Below are 18,777 nucleotides of genomic sequence, written 5' to 3' on the forward strand. Positions count from 1 at the left end.
CACCTCAATGTAAACTGGGGTGAATGACACAGAAATAGTAAAAAGAAGGCATCAATAGGAAAACACGCTGTATTTACGTTTTATTACTTTAAAAATAATATCAAGGGGTGTATGGGTGGTTCAGTGGGTTAAGTGTCTGACTCTCAATTTCAGTTCACATCGACCTTCCCCCTGCTCCCTTTCTTTCTCAAACAAACAAATAACTCCTTAAATTTTTTAAAAAATAGTTCATAACAACAATGTAATGTCCACAATAGCCAAACTATGGAAGGAGCCGAGATGTCCTTCAGTAGATGAATGGATAAAGAAGGTGTGGTTGGTGTATTCAATGGAGTATTAGCCATCAGAAAGGATGAATGCCTACCATTTGCATCAACCTTCATGGAACTGGAGGGGGTTATGCTAAGTGAAATAAGTCAAGTGGACAAAGACATTTATCATTTGTGTTCACTCATGTATGGAACATAAGGAATAGCATGGAGGACCACAGGGGAAGGGAGGGAAAACTGAATGGGAAGAAATTAGAGGACACAAACCATGAGGGACTCTTGACTCTTGGGAAACAAACTGAGGGTTAAAGAATTGAAGGGTGTAGCGGTGAATGGGGTAACCAGGAGATGGGTATTAAGGAGGGCACCTGTGGTGATGAGCGCTGGGTGTTATACACAACTAATGAATCGTTGAACACTACATCAAAAACTATTAATGTACTATATTATGGCTAACTGAACATAATAATAAAAAATATAAATAAATAAATAAATAAATAATTTTTAAGAAACATCAAAAATTAAGAAAGAAAAAAAGGAACAAATGTGTACTCAATGAATTAGAATATGAATATAGTTGATGCTTCTTTAACTTTTTGGATATGCCCAAATTGCTTTCAAGAAGGCTACTTAAAGGGACGCCTGGGTGGCTCAGTTGGTTAAGCCTCTGCCTTCGGCTCAGGTCATGATCCCAGGGTTCTGGGATCGAGCCCCGCATCGAGCCCCGCATCGAGCCCCACATCGGGCTCCTTGCTCGGCAGGGAGCCTGCTTCTCCCTCTCTCTCTGCCTGCCTCTCTGCCTACTTGTGATTTTTGTCAAATAAATAAATAAAATCTTTAAAAAATATGAAAAAGGAAAAATTATTAAAAAAAAAGAAGGCTACTTAAAAAAAAAAAGAAGGCTATTTACAATCTCCTGCAATATATAAAATGTCTAGTTCTCTGCAACCTCAAGTGTATTTTGGTGACTTATTTCACAATTTCAGAAATCTTTTCACTTCTTTTTTTTTTAACTATTCCATTAAGTTCTGCCCCTGATTTATTATTCCTATTTCTTCAAATTGCTTTTTATCTACTCTGTTACCCTTTTTCTGATTGCTACAGAAAATATTTACCTCATTTATTATTATTCTTTGTTTTTAGTAATATACTTAGAGCTATAAATTTACATCCAAATTCTACCTATACCTCCCTGTTTTTCAATTCTAAGTAATTTCTTTCCATCCACTGAGATATTCTAGAGTGTACTTGTAAATTTCCTAACATATGAGAAATTTTTAATAATTATTTTCTTTTTGAGTTCTAACTTCATTGATTTTTGTTCAGAAAGCATAATCTTTATGACATCAATTTCTTAAAATGTTAGCATTTATTTGTGACTTACTACATAGTCAAATTTTGTAAGCATTCTTTGTAAATCTCAAAGTTGCTAATTTTGTTCCCTAAGTATTTTCTATTTCTATGCGAGTTTTGTCACCAGAGCTATAACTTTGTTAGTATTTCGATTCCTTTATTTTCAATCTTTCTGTGTGGCATTTTTGTGTGTATGGTTTTTTATTTGTTTATTCTTGCTATTTCTTTTCTTTTCTTAATTTTGCTGTTTCTTTTATAAGCAGTCTATAACTGGATTTTTATTTTTAAAATTATGATTACCTGTGCCTCTTGATAGGTATTTAATCTACTAACATTTACTGTAACTTCATCTTGTGTTTTCAGTTTACATTTATTTTTTCCCTTTCTTTCATTTCCTTACATGCTATTCCCCTGATGCTCAGTTTAGTATTTCTAAATTCATGGAGAATAGAATGTGTAATCCAGCACATTTTTAACTCCTGCTTCAGTGTCTTCTCTGTTGGCATGATAGTAGTCTAGATTTTTATTTTTCTATTAAAATGTTATAATTATCATTACTCATCAATGGACAATTAAATTTAGTGACGTTATCAATTTCTGTGATCTTCTGTGTATCCTTTATCAAATTTCTATCTGTAGGATTCACTTTTCTTTTTATTAGGTACCTCCTTTAACAGTCCTTTTATTTTTATTTTTTTTCCCTAGCTTTATTGAGGTATGATTCATATGCAAAAAACATACATAATTAATTACACATACAACCTGGTGAGCTTAGACATATGTACACACTCATGTTACAGTCAAATGTATCTATCACCTCTAAAAGCTATATCTCCCCCTTTGGTAAGAAAACAACATGAGATCTACCCTTCTAAAAATTTTTTGGGTGTACAATACCTTATTTTAACAGTCCTTTTAATGGGGATTTGTAGGTAGCATATTCTTGATCTTTATGTAAATAGTAACGTCTTTATTTTGTCTGCAAAATTGAATTATAGCTTAGCTGAGTATAAAATCATTTTCATATGACACTTTGAAGATTCTGATCATCTGTCTTCTCTCATTTATTATATTGATGAAATCGCTGCTATGAGTCTGTCAGTCTTTGTACATGACCTATCTTTTCACTCTTTTTTTTTTAAAGATTTTATTTATTTATTTGACAGAGAGAGATCACAAGTAGGCAGAGAGGCAGGCAGAGAGAGAGAGGAGGAAGCAGGCTCCCTGCTGAGCAGAGAGCCCGATGCGGGACTCGATCCCAGGACCCCGAGATCATGACTCGAGCTGAAGGCAGCGGCTTAACCCACTGAGCCACCCAGGCGCCCCTCTTTTCACTCTTTTAATACATATTTATCATCCTTGATATTCTGCAGTCCCACTCCCTCCTTCTCTCCACTGTACCCATGGCTCCTTCTTCATCAGTTTGGAGATTACTCTACTGGGTGCAGAATCAGTCATGTCCTGAGATGAACATAAAGTATCTTGCATATCCAGTCACAGATCTAGCTGGTGACTAGTTTCGGCTCCTGATTTTGAAGTTGGGTCCCTGTCTCTTCCCTCCCTAACCTTTAGGGGGCTAATTGCATAACCCATGCACTGGTCTGACAAATGTTTTCATCTTTAGCCCCTTTCACAATTGGGGGAACCCTCATTTACTGGTCACCAAGAAGTGAACATGGCTCCCCTCATATTTAGTGGAGCATTTTTTCTACCCCCTTAATCCAGGCCAGGAGGCAAACTACTTCCTGCCTCCAAACAAAGTACCCATTAGGCCCATAGCTTCAGTCTTGTTAGCTGCTTTTCATTTCTGATCCACAGACATAATTTTTGTATTGTTGAACCAATCTGTGCTTTTTTTGGTTTTCCATGTTTCTCTTTGTCTAGCATTGCTCTGTTTCCAACAGAATGGAATATCAAAGTGTGAACTCACAGGACGATTATTGGATGGGAGTCATTATTAAGAGTCCATCTTGAAATCACAGTTCAAATGACAAGAAATTCCCTTTCCATAGTAGCCTTAATATACCAACAATATATCCATTCATTTCCTTTTCTGGCACTTTAAACTTTATTCTATTATGTAGAAATGTCAGTACTTTGACAACTCCATACTTTTGAATACTTTATTCCCTACTCCATTTTTCATCTGGTTAAGGCTTTCTCATCTTTTCTGACCCAATTCAAATGCCACCTCCACCATGAGGCCTTCCCTGACTTAGCAGCTAGCTCCTATAAGAATCTTCTATTCATGCAGTGATCTTTATTTATAGTCATTGTAATAACTGATTCACATCTCCCAAAAATATTCATGATAAGTGCTGTTTCTATCTTCCATTCCGCAAATAAGAAACCTCATCTCAGTAAAGTTAAGTAACATCTCCTTAGATCAAATTTAAATAGTAACAGAGCCAGGTCAGTTGGCTACTAAGTCTGTAAGTGTAACTCTATGTTACTTTGCTTATTTATTCTGTCTCCTATATTCCACAACACTTTCCTGATGCTCTGAAGTGGATATTATAATTTATCTGCTTATATATCTGTGTGGTACATACATGATGGTAACCCTATCCACTCAATGGTCCAACCCAGAACCTATGAGTAAGCTCAGACAGGCCCTTTCCCTTAGTTCACACATTTACTCAGTTACTGTCCCTGTTAATGTTGCTTCTTGAAGTTTTCAGATCTTTCATCAGCTCTGTAGTTGAGTGGCTGCAACTCTGAAGAGTCCATGACTGGCCAAGACTTTAAAGTAGAATTGATGTTCTTGAACATGTCCTGACTTCAAAACCTAGCACTTAGTCCTATGTCTGATACACAGGGGGTCCTCAATAAATGCTTACCAAAAGATGAAGGTCAATTTTAGGTCAATTTTTACTTCATATGATGCCTAACTAGCAGTCTTGGCACAGGGAAGATTTGACAAATATCCAGAAAGCCATCAACTGCTTGTTTAGTCAGAGCTGAAAAATACCACCACTAAATAACACCAGCAGAGTTAAGCAGCGTAAGATTGCTCCAATACCTTCCTCAACCCCCAAAGCCCCACATGCACAGAAAAAAGCCTCTAGGATTGATTGAAATTCAATTTGAACTCACCTGAAGTGTTGACCCTTACTATTTCCTTCTAGGTAAAACAAACTTGTGTTGACCAGATCTCTACTTTTATCTAAAATGCCATTTCCTCAAAAACTATCACAGCTTTTTCCAGCATCCTGTTTTAATCATATCCTCCAAATACTAAGAACCTAAAACCAAAGAAATAAGAATGCATGGAGTGGAGGAGGAGGGACTTGTGAGAGGGACGAAATTTTCCAGTGGCAGCTAACAAGACCCTACCCAGGAGTCTATGCCCCAGACAGCTGACAGGCACTGCTCTGCTGGAAGTCCTACTTGGAACAGCAAATGTGTTAAACATTCTCCGAGCTCTGATCTGTATGTCGGGCTTATGCACAACATCGTTGGCAAAGCCATTTTAACACAGCATTATGTTCATGTAGCCTAAAAAACAAGCTGCCAAAATGTGAGCTCTTTTTAGTTGATCAAAAATGTGAAAAATAAATTCCTCACTTCAACCCTGAATTATCCCCACATCCCTGAGACATACACCACAGGCATAGAGTTGGAGGAGCCAGCAGCTTCCTATGGGGGCTGGAATGATTTCCAGGTGGTTCACCCCACACAGTGCACAACAACCAGGCAATACACGATGTGTACGTAATGAATGCACAGCTTTCTTGCGGAGGAAACTCAATACTAGTTTGCAGTCCAGACAATAGGAGATAACACAGCCATAGCACCAGGCGTAAATGTCCCTTCACATTCAATGAGCCTGTCCTCATCAAGCACCAAAACTGAGCACAGTTACCATGATTTATATGTAGAGACTTTTATTTCAAGAAAGCTTTCCCTTGACATTTGATTTAATTTTAATTTGCATTAATATGTATTTCTTTTTTTTTTTAAAGATTTTATTTATTTACTTGAGAGAGAGACAGTGAGAGAGAGCATGAACGAGGAGAAGGTCAGAGGGAGAAGCAGACTCCCCATGGAGCTGGGAGCCTGATGCGGGACTCGATCCCGGGACTCCAGGATCATGACCTGAGCCGAAGGCAATCGTCCAACCAACTGAGCCACCCAGGCGTCCCTAATATGTATTTCTTATTAATTATTAAATATTTGTTAACATTTAACAAATTAATTTTATTTAAAATAATTCTTGAGGAATCAATATCATCAAGTTTTTATCACAGATAAATCTGATCATTCCTTCCCCATGAAAGCCATCTCTGAAAGTAAGAATTCTCAGTAGCTTTGGGTAAAAGAATGTCGTATGACAGTAAAAGAGGTAGTCTGTCACATTCCCTCTGAGCCTCGTCATCTTTAAGTTAAGGTTGTTTTCCTTTCTTAACTATAACTTTGTTACTAAGATCTGCGAACAGAGAACTTTCTTTTTTTTTTTTTAATTTCTTTTTAGTATAACAGTATTCATTGTTTTTGCACCACACCCAGTGCTCCATGCAATCCGTACCCTCCATAATACCCACCACCTGGTTCCCCCACCTCCCACCCCCGGCCCCTTCAAAACCCTCAGATTGTTTTTCAGAGTCCATAGTCTCTCATGGTTCACCTCCCCTTCCAATTTCCCTCAACTCCCTTCTCCTCTCTAACTCCCTATGTCCTCCATGCTATTTGTTATGCTCCACAAATAAGTGAAACCATATGATAATTGACTCTCTCTGCTTGACTGATTTCACTCAGCATCATCTCTTCCAGTCCCGTCCATGTTGCTACAAAAGTTGGGTATTCGTCCTTTCTGATGGAGGAGAACTTTCTTAATTAAGCCTTTAAGATTCATATACTAGTAAGAAACTAGTAAGAAACTAATCATTAAAGAAAACTAAGCAATCCTGATTTAGGGTAGGGGCACCTGGGTGGCTCAGTGGGTTAAAACCTCTGCGTTCGGCTTGGGTCATGATCCCAGGGTCCTGGGATCAAGCCCTGCATCAGGCTCTCTGCTCAGTGAGGAGTGTGCTTCCCTTCCTTTCTCTCTGCCTGCTTCTCTGCCTACTTGTGATCTCTGTCTGTCAAATAAATAAATTAAATCTTTGAAAAAAATACTGATTTAGGGTATAATACTTTCTTATCACCACACGGTGATGTATGGAAAGCCTTATAAATATCAAGGACTGCACAGAAGGATTCTTAGAGATGTTTAGGGATTGTACCAAATCTAATCATTATGTTGAAGATCTCCCAACAAGCTATGACCTAGATCCTAAAGACGATCATGCTAATTCTTTCTTTCAGGCCACAGTTGGGTAAATTATGGCTTTTGTTTATTCAACCACCAGTTATTGCACAATTATTTGGTGCCAAGGACGGGAGATTCAGTGGCTAGCAAGCTCTCACACAGCTTCCAGGCAAAGGCACAAAAGAGGGAATTGAACAAGGATAATGAGGTCCACACAGAAGTCCTATTACCCACAACTGGGGACTCAGGGGAGGTACCCCACACATTGATAAAAACAAAGCCAGAAAGATGAAGACCTGAGCATAGGAGGGTCTAATACAAAGATGCAGGAGTGAGCAGGAAGGCATGGACCCCGGAGTGTTGGGACATGACTACGTTCACAGTAGTGAAGTTACATCACACAGGGCCTTGTAAATTATGTTTGAAACTCTAAGGTTTATCCAAAAGCCAATGGGAAGCCACCAAACAGGTGTCAGCAGGCAAGTAGCACAATCAGATCTATGTGTAAGAACGTTCACTCTGGCTGTCACACGGGGGATCGGAGGGGGCAGGTGCAAAGGCAAGAGGCACAGCGGGCAGAGGGAAGAGCGAGTCTCATGTCTGCGAAGGTGGGGAAATAGTAAGAAGGTAAAACCGACAGAACTTGGTGAGTTAAGACCTTTGGTTCTATGTGAAGCTTTTGCTCTGAAAATTCTGCTGTTTCCTTCAGAGGAAAGAAAAGACTACTATCAGATAACAAACAGCTCAGCTTAATGGAAAAAAAAAAAATGTTCTTCTACCACACACATAATAAAATTTCAAATGCTTAGAATTTAGTTTCTTTAGCAGCTTTACTAGTATACCATTTACCATAGCAACCTCAATAACTAGCAGGCAAGAATAAAAAAAAGTGTCTTTAAAGTATTGCCCTCCCCCTGCACAGGGCAAACTCCTCATCATAAGCAGCAAGCAGGGAGCTCAGCACACAGAGCACAATCAATGTTAGGTTAGTGGAAATGAAGTGTAATTCAGGATGTGATTAGGTCAAATGTGTCGAGCCTCCTGAAACTACCCAGCATAAAAATAGGTCTCCTGTGCTACATTTTATTTGGAGAACAAATGACAGCAGAAAATTGAACTAATTTTCTGAATGGAAATATAAAATAGGGTAACCACTGAAAAGCAGCTAGAAGAAATGCTTAAGAGAGATGTTTAGCTATACCACCTAGACACTGATGGCTGTGAGATCAAAATAACAGGTAAATAGGCACACTAGGAAAGTTGAGCTGATTGAGTTAGGTGGGGAAGATGGCTCAGGAAATGAAAAAGACCCATAAAAAGCCTGAGTTTCCACCAGTAAGAACAGAATCCACCTGCACCCAGGTCCAAGGAAAACAGGTTACATATTACAGCAGTACTGGCTCTGGGTTGGAAATTATATGGGTGGTATGTTAGTCCTTCAGTTATCACATCTACAGTCTCTTCCAATAGCTAGGGTTTTACTTGCCTTAAGATGTGGAGATCTGAACTTATTTCAAATAATATTTCCATTTCCAGGCCCTACATGGTATAATGGTTTATTCATGATAGAGTCAGGAGAGGTAAACATTGAACATTAAATGAATGTTTGAATGAATGAATGAATTCATTCATTAAAGTGTTTAGGTGTTCTCTTATTATCTTAGTTTTCATTTCTTCTTAAACACATATGATGAACTCCTTCCAGTTGGAACACTACATTCTTTCAGTAGGATAAGCAAACAGAATAAAAATTAAACCTTCCGTTACTTTTCTCAACCATTCTAATTCTCCCTTTCCATTTCTTTGCTTCATATAATATATACACATGTACTTATAACCATATGCATTTTTTTTAATTTTATAAATTTTCAGGAATGTAAACTTCCTAACTGACAAATCTGTGTTCCTAACTGACAAATCTGTGATGCTCACCTTCTTTTGCCCTTGACCACAGGACCCTCCTTTAACACCTGGTGCTATGCCTTCATGTCTAACCCTGGCCAAGGCTCCCACTGCAGCTGCATTTATGCTCTTTGTTGTTCTTCTTTATTTTCCTCACGATTATTCACATCTCCATGATCAAACAACACCTACCCATTTGTGTCCAAGGGATCACATTTTCCTTTTCTGCAATTTTTAGATGGCAAATTTCCCAGGGTACATAACTGACTATAATTTGTGTTTTCATTTTTAGTTTTCTGCAGTCCTGTCTCCCAAAGTTTCTACCATTTTCATCACTAACAAGCTTTTCCTCCTCATTTAAAATTAACATCAGAATCAAAGGGCTCTCATTGTTTTCTCTATTTCTGGGATATAAAATTGTTAACGAAGCAGAGAATTAATCAGCTTCCCTGCTCTTCAGTAAGCTGTCCCTTCCAGGAACCATCCAGTTCAATTTCTTCACCACTATTCCTGCAACCTGACTTGATGTCCATTTCCTAATTTGCATCAGAAAACCATGGCCATGTCCCCTATTTGGCAGGAAGTCCCTACTGTATTCATTCAACACCCCACTTCTGATTCTGCTTTTGGCTCTACTCTGAAAACTTTATCCTATGCATCCATCATGAGGTCATTACATTTGCCAAAAGATGCACATCATACAGTCCCACACTACCTCACACCCCCTCTTATTAGAAATATGTTATCTATATCAATTTTTTATTTTTCCTGACACCACAGGAGTCCTTGTCAAATAAAGGTAATAGACTTCCTCAGTCAACTTACCTAAATAGGCAAAATTATAGCTGTAAAATTATATTTTTTAAAAACCTACCATGTCAGTGTAATAATAGGCAGAATGTTTCCCATAAACATTGCATGAGAGTTTGCACTAATACCACAGTTGACCTCAAACATGGAGATACACTATGTACCACATGTTAAAATCACAGTTATATTTCCGACCTTAAAAGCAAATAGCTAGCAGTCTTAAATACTTGGTGATCATAAGAAACCCTGAAACCTCACCAAAGGATCATTTAATTCCAATGTGGCTAAGGAAATGAAGGGCAATAAATAGCTACCCAAACTTAAGATCAATTTGTTCATTTTTTTCTTACTTATTCCTCAAAGTGACAATGAATATTTAAGTCCACGGTGTCTCAAAGGGTACTTACAAGAGCATTGCCATCAGTCGCCATGTATGCTGTCAAATTGTTGGAAACAAAAGCTAGAAGAGAAAGAAAGTTTTTAAGTTAAATGTGGAATTAAAGCATTCATAAAAGCATATATCTCTTTGACAGGGGGAAAAGCATTTCTATTTTGATTGATGAATTTTACAATAAAAGCGATTCATTAAATGGCCTTTTAACACCGAATTCGATAAGCCAATATCTAAAACTGAGTTCATAATATAAGCCAGAATTCTTCTGAACATTGGCTAGTATCCTTTAAGTCTACAACAAGATATGTGCATAATCTCCATACTTAATAATGTGTTCTATATAAACAAATATCTTTGAAAAACAAAACTATTTTCCTCTTTGTGTTGAACAACACAGTGTAAGATGTGGAAATATTTAATCCATTATGATTTTTTCTGATTCTAATAACTGAGCAATTTCAAAAATGTAACTAATCCCCATGCCTCAGAAGTCCCAACTTTAGTATGAAGATGAGCCCCTTTTGATGTGTTGCACTTTGTAGTGGATTACCTGAAAGACAAGATGTTCTGTGGTTTTAAGAAAAGCAGATGAAAGTAAAAACTCATATTTTCAGAATCTAACAAGCAAAGAAACTTGTTAAACATCCACCAGCCACTGAAACTCTTCCCAATGCAGAGAAACTTTCAATCTCTTTCAGTGACACGAGACATAGATCCATGATCTGGGTGAATTTATTCCTTATACCAATGCTTCCCAAATCTCAAAGAATGGCGTCCTCATTTTAATGTCAAAAACATCATATCTACATTATATAGGTATGAATAAAACACTTATTTATAAAATACCAAAGAAAAAAGCCACAATAAAAAGATTGATAAATTAATTGCTTATTTTTGTTTACTTAAAAGAATAGACAAGGGACGCCTGGGTTGTTCAGTTGGTTATGTCTGCCTTCAGCTCGGGTCATGATCGCAAAGTCCCAGGATCCAGTCTCATATTGGGCTTCCTGCTCAGGGGGAAGTCTGCTTCTCCCTCTGCCCTTCACCCCACTCTCACTCACTCTCACTCTCTTTCTCAAATAAATAAATAAATATTAACTAATTAATTAATTAATAGACTAAAGTCTAAGTAAAAATCAAATCACAAGCTGGTGAAAATATCTGCAATATATACCTAATATGTAAGAATCAATTTTAAAATGGGCTGAAGACAAGAATAGATGCTTTTCCAAAGAAGACATACAGATGGCATGAAAAGTTGTTCAACATCACGGATCATCAGACAAATGCAAATCAAAACTACAATGAGACTTCACTTCACACCTGTCATAATGGCTAAAATCAACAACACAAGAAACAAATGGCATTGGCAAGAATGTGGAGAAAGGAAAACCCTGCACTTTTGGTAGAAATGCAAACTGCTGTAGCCACTCTGGAAAACAGTACAGAATTTCCTCAAAAAATTAAAAATAGAACTACCCTATTTACCCAGAGAATACAAAAATACTAATTCAAAGGTACACATGCACCCCAATGTTATACAGCATTATCTACAATAGCCAAATTATGGAAACAACCCAAATGCCCATGAATGGATAAAGAAGCCGTAGTGTACGCAACAGAATATTACTCAGCCATCAAAGAGAATGACATCTTGCCGCTCGCAACAACATGGATGGAACTATAGTGTATTACCATAAGCAAAATAACTCAGAAAATGACAAATACCATATGATTTCACTCATATGTGGAATTTAAGCAATAAAACAAACAAGCAAAGGAGGAAAAAAAAAAACAGACATGAAGATATAGCAAGCAACAGATTCTTAACTATAGAAACCAAACTGGTGGTCACCAGAGGAGAGGCGAGCCTGGAGATAGGTGAAATAGGTGATGGGGATTATGGAGGGCACTTGTGATGAGCACTAAGTGGTGTATAGAAGTGCTGAATCACTATCTTGTACACCTGAAACCAATATAACACTGTACGTTAACTACCTGGAGCTAAAATAAAACCTTTAAAAAAATCATAAATAGAAAGAATTCTTAGACTCCAATAAGAAAATAATAGGCAAACTAATAGAAAAACAAGTGAAAATTTTCAAAAAATAAAAATACAAATGACTAATGTGTAACCTCATTAGCAATAAAATAAGTGCAAAATAAAACAACATGATTCCATTTTTAATCTTCAAGATGAACACACACACAAAAGATACATGATAGAATCCACATTTAGTGGAAGTGTGCTGAAAAGAATGTGTTGTTGTTGGAATGTCAAATTCTTACAGCCTAGCTGGAGGGTGGTTTTTCAAGATGATGATGATGACAATCATTGATCACCAATGCTCCCTGAGTCTTTATTATCTACTATCAACTATACTACACACTACCATACCAAACATGCAGAGTTTTATAATATATCTTTAATGAAAAAGTAAGTAAAAACATGTGCAGCCAGCAAAGTCAACAAAACAAAGAGGCAACCCACGGAATGGGAGAAGATATTTGCAAATGACAGTACAGACAAAAGGTTGATATCCAGGATCTATAAAGAACTCCTCAAACTCAGCACACACGAAACAGACAATCATATCAAAAAATGGGCAGAAGAAATGAACAGACACTTCTCCAATTAAGACATAAAAATGACTAAGAGACACATGAAAAAATGTTCATCATCACTAGCCATCAGGGAGATTCAAATTAAAACCACATTGAGATACCACCTTACTTCAGTTAGAATGGTCAAAATTAGCAAGATAGGAAACAACAAGTGTTGGAGGGGATGTGGAGAAAGGGGAACCCTCTTACACTGTTGGTGGGAATGCAAATTGGTGCAGCCACTTTGGAGAACAGTGTGGAGATTCCTCAAGAAATTAAAAATAAAGCTTCCCTATGACCCTGCAATTGCACTACTGGGTATTTACCCCAAAGATACAGATGTAGTGAAAAGAAGGGCCATCTGTACCCCAATGTTCATAGCAGTCGCTAAATGTGGAAAGAGCCAAGATGCCCTTCAACAGATGAATGGATAAAGAAGATATGGTCCATATACACTATGGAGTATTATGCCTCCATCAGAAAGGATGAATACCCAACTTTTGTAGCAACATGGACGGGACTGGAAGAGATTATGCTGAGTGAAATAAGTCAAGCAGAGAGAGTAAATTATTCATATGATTTCATTTATTTGTGGAGCATAACAAATAGCATGGAGGACAAGGAGAGATGGAGAGGAGAAGGGAGTTGAGGGAAATTGGAAGGGGAGGTGAACCATGGGAGACTATGGACTCTGAAAACAATCTGAGGGTTTTGAAGGGGCAGGGGGTGGGAGGGTGGGGGAACCAGGTGGTGGATATTGAGAGGGCACAGATTGCATGGAGTGCTGGGTGCGGTGCAAAACAATGAATACTGTTACACTGAAAGAAAAAAAAAAAAAACAAAAAAACATGTGCAGGGTGATCCCGTTCACTTTTTATCGTGAAAATATAGGTTTATAGATGTAGTGAAAAGAAGGGCCATCTGTACCCCAATGTTCATAGCAGTAGCTAAATGTGGAAAGAGCCAAGATGCCCTTCAACAGATGAATGGATAAAGAAGATATGGTCCATATACACAATGGAGTATTATGCCTCCATCAGAAAGGATGAATAACCAACTTTTGTATGAACATGGACAGGACTGGAAGAGATTGTGCTGAGTGAAATAAGTCAAGCAGAGAAAATCAATTATCATATGGTTTCACTTACTTGTGGAGCATAAGAAACAACACAAAGGACATTAGGAGATGGAGAGGAGAAGTGAGTTGGGGGAAATCAGAGGGGGAGACAAACCATGAGAGACTGTGGACCCTGAGAAACAAACTGAGGGTTTTAGAGGAGAGGGGGGTGGGGGGGTTGGGTAGGCCTGGTGGTGGTTATTAAGGAGGGCACATATTACATGAAGCATTGGGTGTGGTGCATAAACAATGATTTTTGGAACACTGAAAAAAAATTAAATTAAATTAAAAATATATATAGGTTTATATACATACATCCCATACATCAGTGCATTGGGGGAAAATGTCTAAAGGTAGTTACAGCAAAATGTGTAATCATCTATGAGAATTGGAATAACCAATAATGTATTGTTTGTTCCCATATGTATGTATTTCTTACAATGAGTATTTATTTTTAAAATAAAAAAAGTAAAAATTTTAAAAATAAAATAAAATAAATATTTTAAAATAAAAATAGCATTCTAATAAAATGCTATAAATATTTTATTGACTTGTTATAGCAATATATTTTTAATGTCTATTGATTGAACAAATATATAATAAGCAAAAGATGGTTTGAATTCAACAGCACCTTCAGGTAAAGAAGCTTGTAAATGTTTAAAAGTTATGAGCAAAGCTCTGGATTGGTCTGAACTGGATTTAAATCTCAGGTTAGCAATTTATTATGTAATCTTGGGCAAGTAACAAATATTTTGGGACTTCAAGACTCTCATCTGTGAAATGGAAACAGTAACAGTATTTCTATCTTAGGTTCAGAGAAGAATAAAGTTATAAAATATCTTTATTGTCATAAAACATTTATTTCTTTAGCACTAACTTAATAAAGTAAATGTCAGCTACATATACCCTTTAAATATGATATAAAGCATTGCTGTGTAATTTTCCTGACTCAAATGGCTAATTAGCCCCTTCCCTAGAACAATAGAATAGCTACATCTATATTATTTATTAAACCATTACTACATCCTCTGCCAATTGATGATTTTCATGTATTGTGCCATATGATTATTAGAACTACCTAAGAATAATCCCCTATTATTACTCCCACGTCTTAGGTGAGACAATATATACAACATAGAGGAAGAAGTGAGTAAATGGATATTTCTAAATTCAAGCCCAGACTTGACAGTCTGTTCTCTTAACAGCACCATACTACCCTCACTCCCCCAAAGTCTCCCACAGGACATCGTTTCTAATGGCCATGGTATTCTATGTACCATGATGCTGTAGACAGGTCTCCCTGTTGGGACAATGAGAATGTCAAAGGTAGAGGCCAAGACCCAGTCTTCTCTATGCCCCAGGGTCTATCTGAGTAAACCATACAGCTTAGGCAAGAGTTACCAAAATGATTTTTCTTAATTAATAGATCAGTCCATCAGAAAATTATTATTTCAGTGGAATTCTGAATCCCTTTGCTCAGCCAGATTTCTAACAGTAAAATAAGAAGAAATGACAGAAGATGATGGAAGACAAAAAAAAAAAAAATTCATCTCTAATTTTCCAGTAAGCATTGGGGTTTGTTGACAACACACTACTCTAGTCATGCATATCAAACCTTCTTTTGGTCGCATGGGATATTTCCCTTGTACATATTGTATCCCTTAACCCCTAACGATCTCTTAGGTGTATTCACTTGTCTATACTCATTTCAACCACTGTTGTCAAAGGTACCTCCCTCTTGGACCACTGAAGAAACATCCCAGCTGATGTCCTGGTTTGCTTTCTTGACCAGAGCAATGTTTTTCAATGCCCATTAAACTATACATCTTTTCTTAAATCTCTACAGTTGTCAATGAGTCTTGGGATAAAAAGACTAATATCATGAAAATCTATTAAGGAAGGTTCTGCCTGGCCTCTGCCTCCTCTCTAGCCCCACCTTGGATTATTTCTATGTCTCTTTCTTCCCTGACTCATGAGGTTTCTTTTTAATTTAATTTAATTTAATTTAATGTTTCTACATGGATCTTTGTTCATGCTCTTAAATAGCCTGCACCCAAGATGGTTTATCAGCACCATCTAATTCAGCCCTTCAACCAAATGTCATCTAGTCAAGAAAGCTTTCCACAGTTCTTATGAGAGATCAATCCCCTTTGGCAAGCTCTCATAGCATGTTGTCTTTTATTCATAGAAGTTCTCATAATTGTACTGAATTATTAATGTTACAATTAGTTCTTTCATTCTGACTCCCCAGTATAGTAAAAGTTACCTGGAGGCAGGTGCAGAATGTCTTGTCTTGCTCACTCATTTACCACTGTATCCCCAGTCTTTGTTTACCAGGTAGTTCAACAGATACTTGTTGAGAAAATGAATTAAAAATACAAGCTAGTAAAAACACTAAACTATAGATGAGTTTCAATAAACAAAACCTATGAATTCCAAATTTTTTGTTTAGGGATATAGTGCTGTCAGGAATATGCCTCTAAAATTCTCCTTCCCAGTCTGCAGGATATGGAAATGAGACTGTTGATGTCAGCCTTCTTGGAGCCAAAGAGCAAATGCATAGAAACGATATGCAATCAGTGGTGTGGGCAGGGAAGAATAAGGGGACGGGGATACGTAGGCCTAGATGTGCTATTGTAGAGACTATATGTGAGTGTTTACTTAATAATTTTAGAGTTTCAGTACCTTATTTCTTGAAGTAGTGAACATAAATGAAATTGAAAATTTCACCAAAATGATTCGAAGATAATTTGGGGCAGAAAAATCATTAAAACACTTTAGCTCAACTCTTTCCTCTCCTCTTCCATGAAAAGCCCATAGTCATAATCCAAAAGAATTAAGAAGTGAAAAGGTGGTTATGGAGACTAATGTGAATATGTTTACTTATTGCTTAGATAATGAAAACCAGCTTGGCTAACCATGTTAACAGCACACATGTTATCTATATGTTGATAAGCTAAACATGTAGTTCCAAGATTTTGATAAATATATTTATAAGGCACACAGTGAAAGCAATTAATGAAAAAATAATAATGACACTGATGAAGGTGTCTTGATAATTTCGTCTTATTCCCAACCCTGAGAATATCAGTTTAAGTAAGGTGCCCATAAGTAAAAAGAGTTAAAGGAAGGAGGTTACCTGACATATCTTGATAAAGGATTTTTTATAAAGGATTTCTGTATAATTCCCAAGAATTAAAAATGTATAAGAACGTAATGACAAGGCAAAAATAACTTTCATAAATCAAGAGGTTTCTAATTCTTTGCTTTCAACAAAATTAAAGAAAAATCTATTTTGATTGTTAATTATTAAAAGCAATTGTGATAAAAAATAAAAATAAAAGCAGTTTTGATAGATCACATGGGGTATTTGGCATATACTTGGAAGGGGTTCAAAAGTGCTTCATTTCCATCTATTTATGTGAAAAACAGTTTTAAGTCTTCACATACATAGAAAGCAACAAAAGGATTAAAACTTGTTCTGAACTCTTTCATTCTGCCAATAAATATTATTCACCTATAAGTAGTTCCATAATTAGGGGAAAAGCCTCATCTATATCTCATTAAATTATGCATTCTCAATAAAAATATGTACCTCTTGCACTAACCATTGTCAAAATAGCATATTCATATTGTTTGTCAAATTGCATACTAATAATAACTATAATGATAACCCACTCTAAATGAAATCTTATATGGCTTAAAGAATTGTGTCACACAAAAAAATTAAATCAATTCAGTTTAAGTATGTATTTTTTGCTGAAATAAAATAAACTCATCAATGAAAGTTTTTGAAGCAAATATATATATCTATATATCTATATATCTAATATATATAAAATAATTGAATAAAAACCCATGGAATAGTAGAATGAAAATATGAGTTCCACAGGGGAAGAAAACAGAGTAATGTAAAATTAAAATTTCAAAGATGACTTTTTAAAATATATATATATATATGTGACATACCCAATCTTTGTGCTATTTCTATCACATAGGTTATATTTAAAAAGAAATATAATCTTTTTACTATCAAGATTTATCATATGTCAGAAATGGCATCTTTTACAATTATTTAAACAAACATACAATAAAAACTCTAGGTGACAATGTAAGGTTTTGGGGGGTACATAGGGCTTCCAAATTACTTTCTGGGTAGACAACCAAAATAACGTGTTTCAAAAATACTACCCACATAGGGATTAGGGTCAAACATTTCACTCTGCCACTTGTTAAATGTGGAAACTTATTAAAATCGCTTAATTTGCCTGCATAATAGACACCACATATGTTAAACAGAAATAATAACCAGCTCGGGGATTTTGTGAGAATTAAATGAAATACCGTATGAGAAGCCTGCAAGACCTGATGCGTGTTCACCAAGTGGTAGCAATTATCTTGAATGGGAGCAATTACCTGGAAATGGCTTTGTTATAGAAAACTATTCTTCCTGATGGAATTAGCACACAACTATAGGATGTGAGCAAGTGTGATAACAGGTTTCATCAAATAAAATAGCTTTTACTCTTCAAGGTTGATTAAACTCCCTAACTTACTCTCCTAGAGACATTTCCGGCGCCTTGTTTCAGAGTTTAAGGATTTAAAGGAATAATTTTCTCAGTCCCATTTGAGACGGTTATCTTCTTTAAAAAAACAACTCCTTAACACACCACCTCATGAGACTCAGCCAAAACAATGAGGCTGCAAATACTGCTTTTAAGTTTGTGAAATGAAAACAAATGTATTCCTGATAAGCTCAGCAACTAAAAAGCAGAAATGCCATCTCATTACCAAATGGATAATAAAGCTAATTTCAAAAAAGATGGTAAGTCTCATTATATGTACTGGTTGTTAGGGACTGAATGCTTGTGTTCCCCACCCCCTCCCAAAATTCAGAGGTTGAAATTTAACCCCCCTGTGATATGTTTGGAAGTGGGGCCTTTGGAAGCCGATCAGGTCATGATGGTGGAGTCCTCATAAATGAGATTAAGGCCCTTAAAAAGACCAGAGAGGTAGCTAGCTCCCTTTTTATCATGTGAAGAGACAAGAGAAATGGTGAATCTGCAACCCAGAAGAG

General features: G+C 36.5%; 1 protein-coding gene across 5 annotated transcripts in view; it reads right to left on the reverse strand.

Moving 5' to 3' along the window:
- Positions 1-18,777, reverse strand: part of IPCEF1 (interaction protein for cytohesin exchange factors 1) — a 194,529-nt gene that overhangs the window by 87,424 nt on the left and 88,328 nt on the right. For all 5 annotated transcript variants that reach the window (XM_059401308.1, XM_059401310.1, XM_059401313.1 and 2 more), the window contains exon 3: positions 9,993-10,045. In XM_059401308.1, the coding sequence (XP_059257291.1) occupies positions 9,993-10,016 (24 nt within the window). In that variant the 5' untranslated portion in view covers positions 10,017-10,045. The remainder of the gene's footprint in view (positions 1-9,992; positions 10,046-18,777) is intronic.

Source organism: Mustela nigripes, chromosome 5 (genome assembly GCF_022355385.1).
Source record: "Mustela nigripes isolate SB6536 chromosome 5, MUSNIG.SB6536, whole genome shotgun sequence".
Classification (NCBI taxonomy): Eukaryota; Metazoa; Chordata; class Mammalia; order Carnivora; family Mustelidae; genus Mustela; species Mustela nigripes.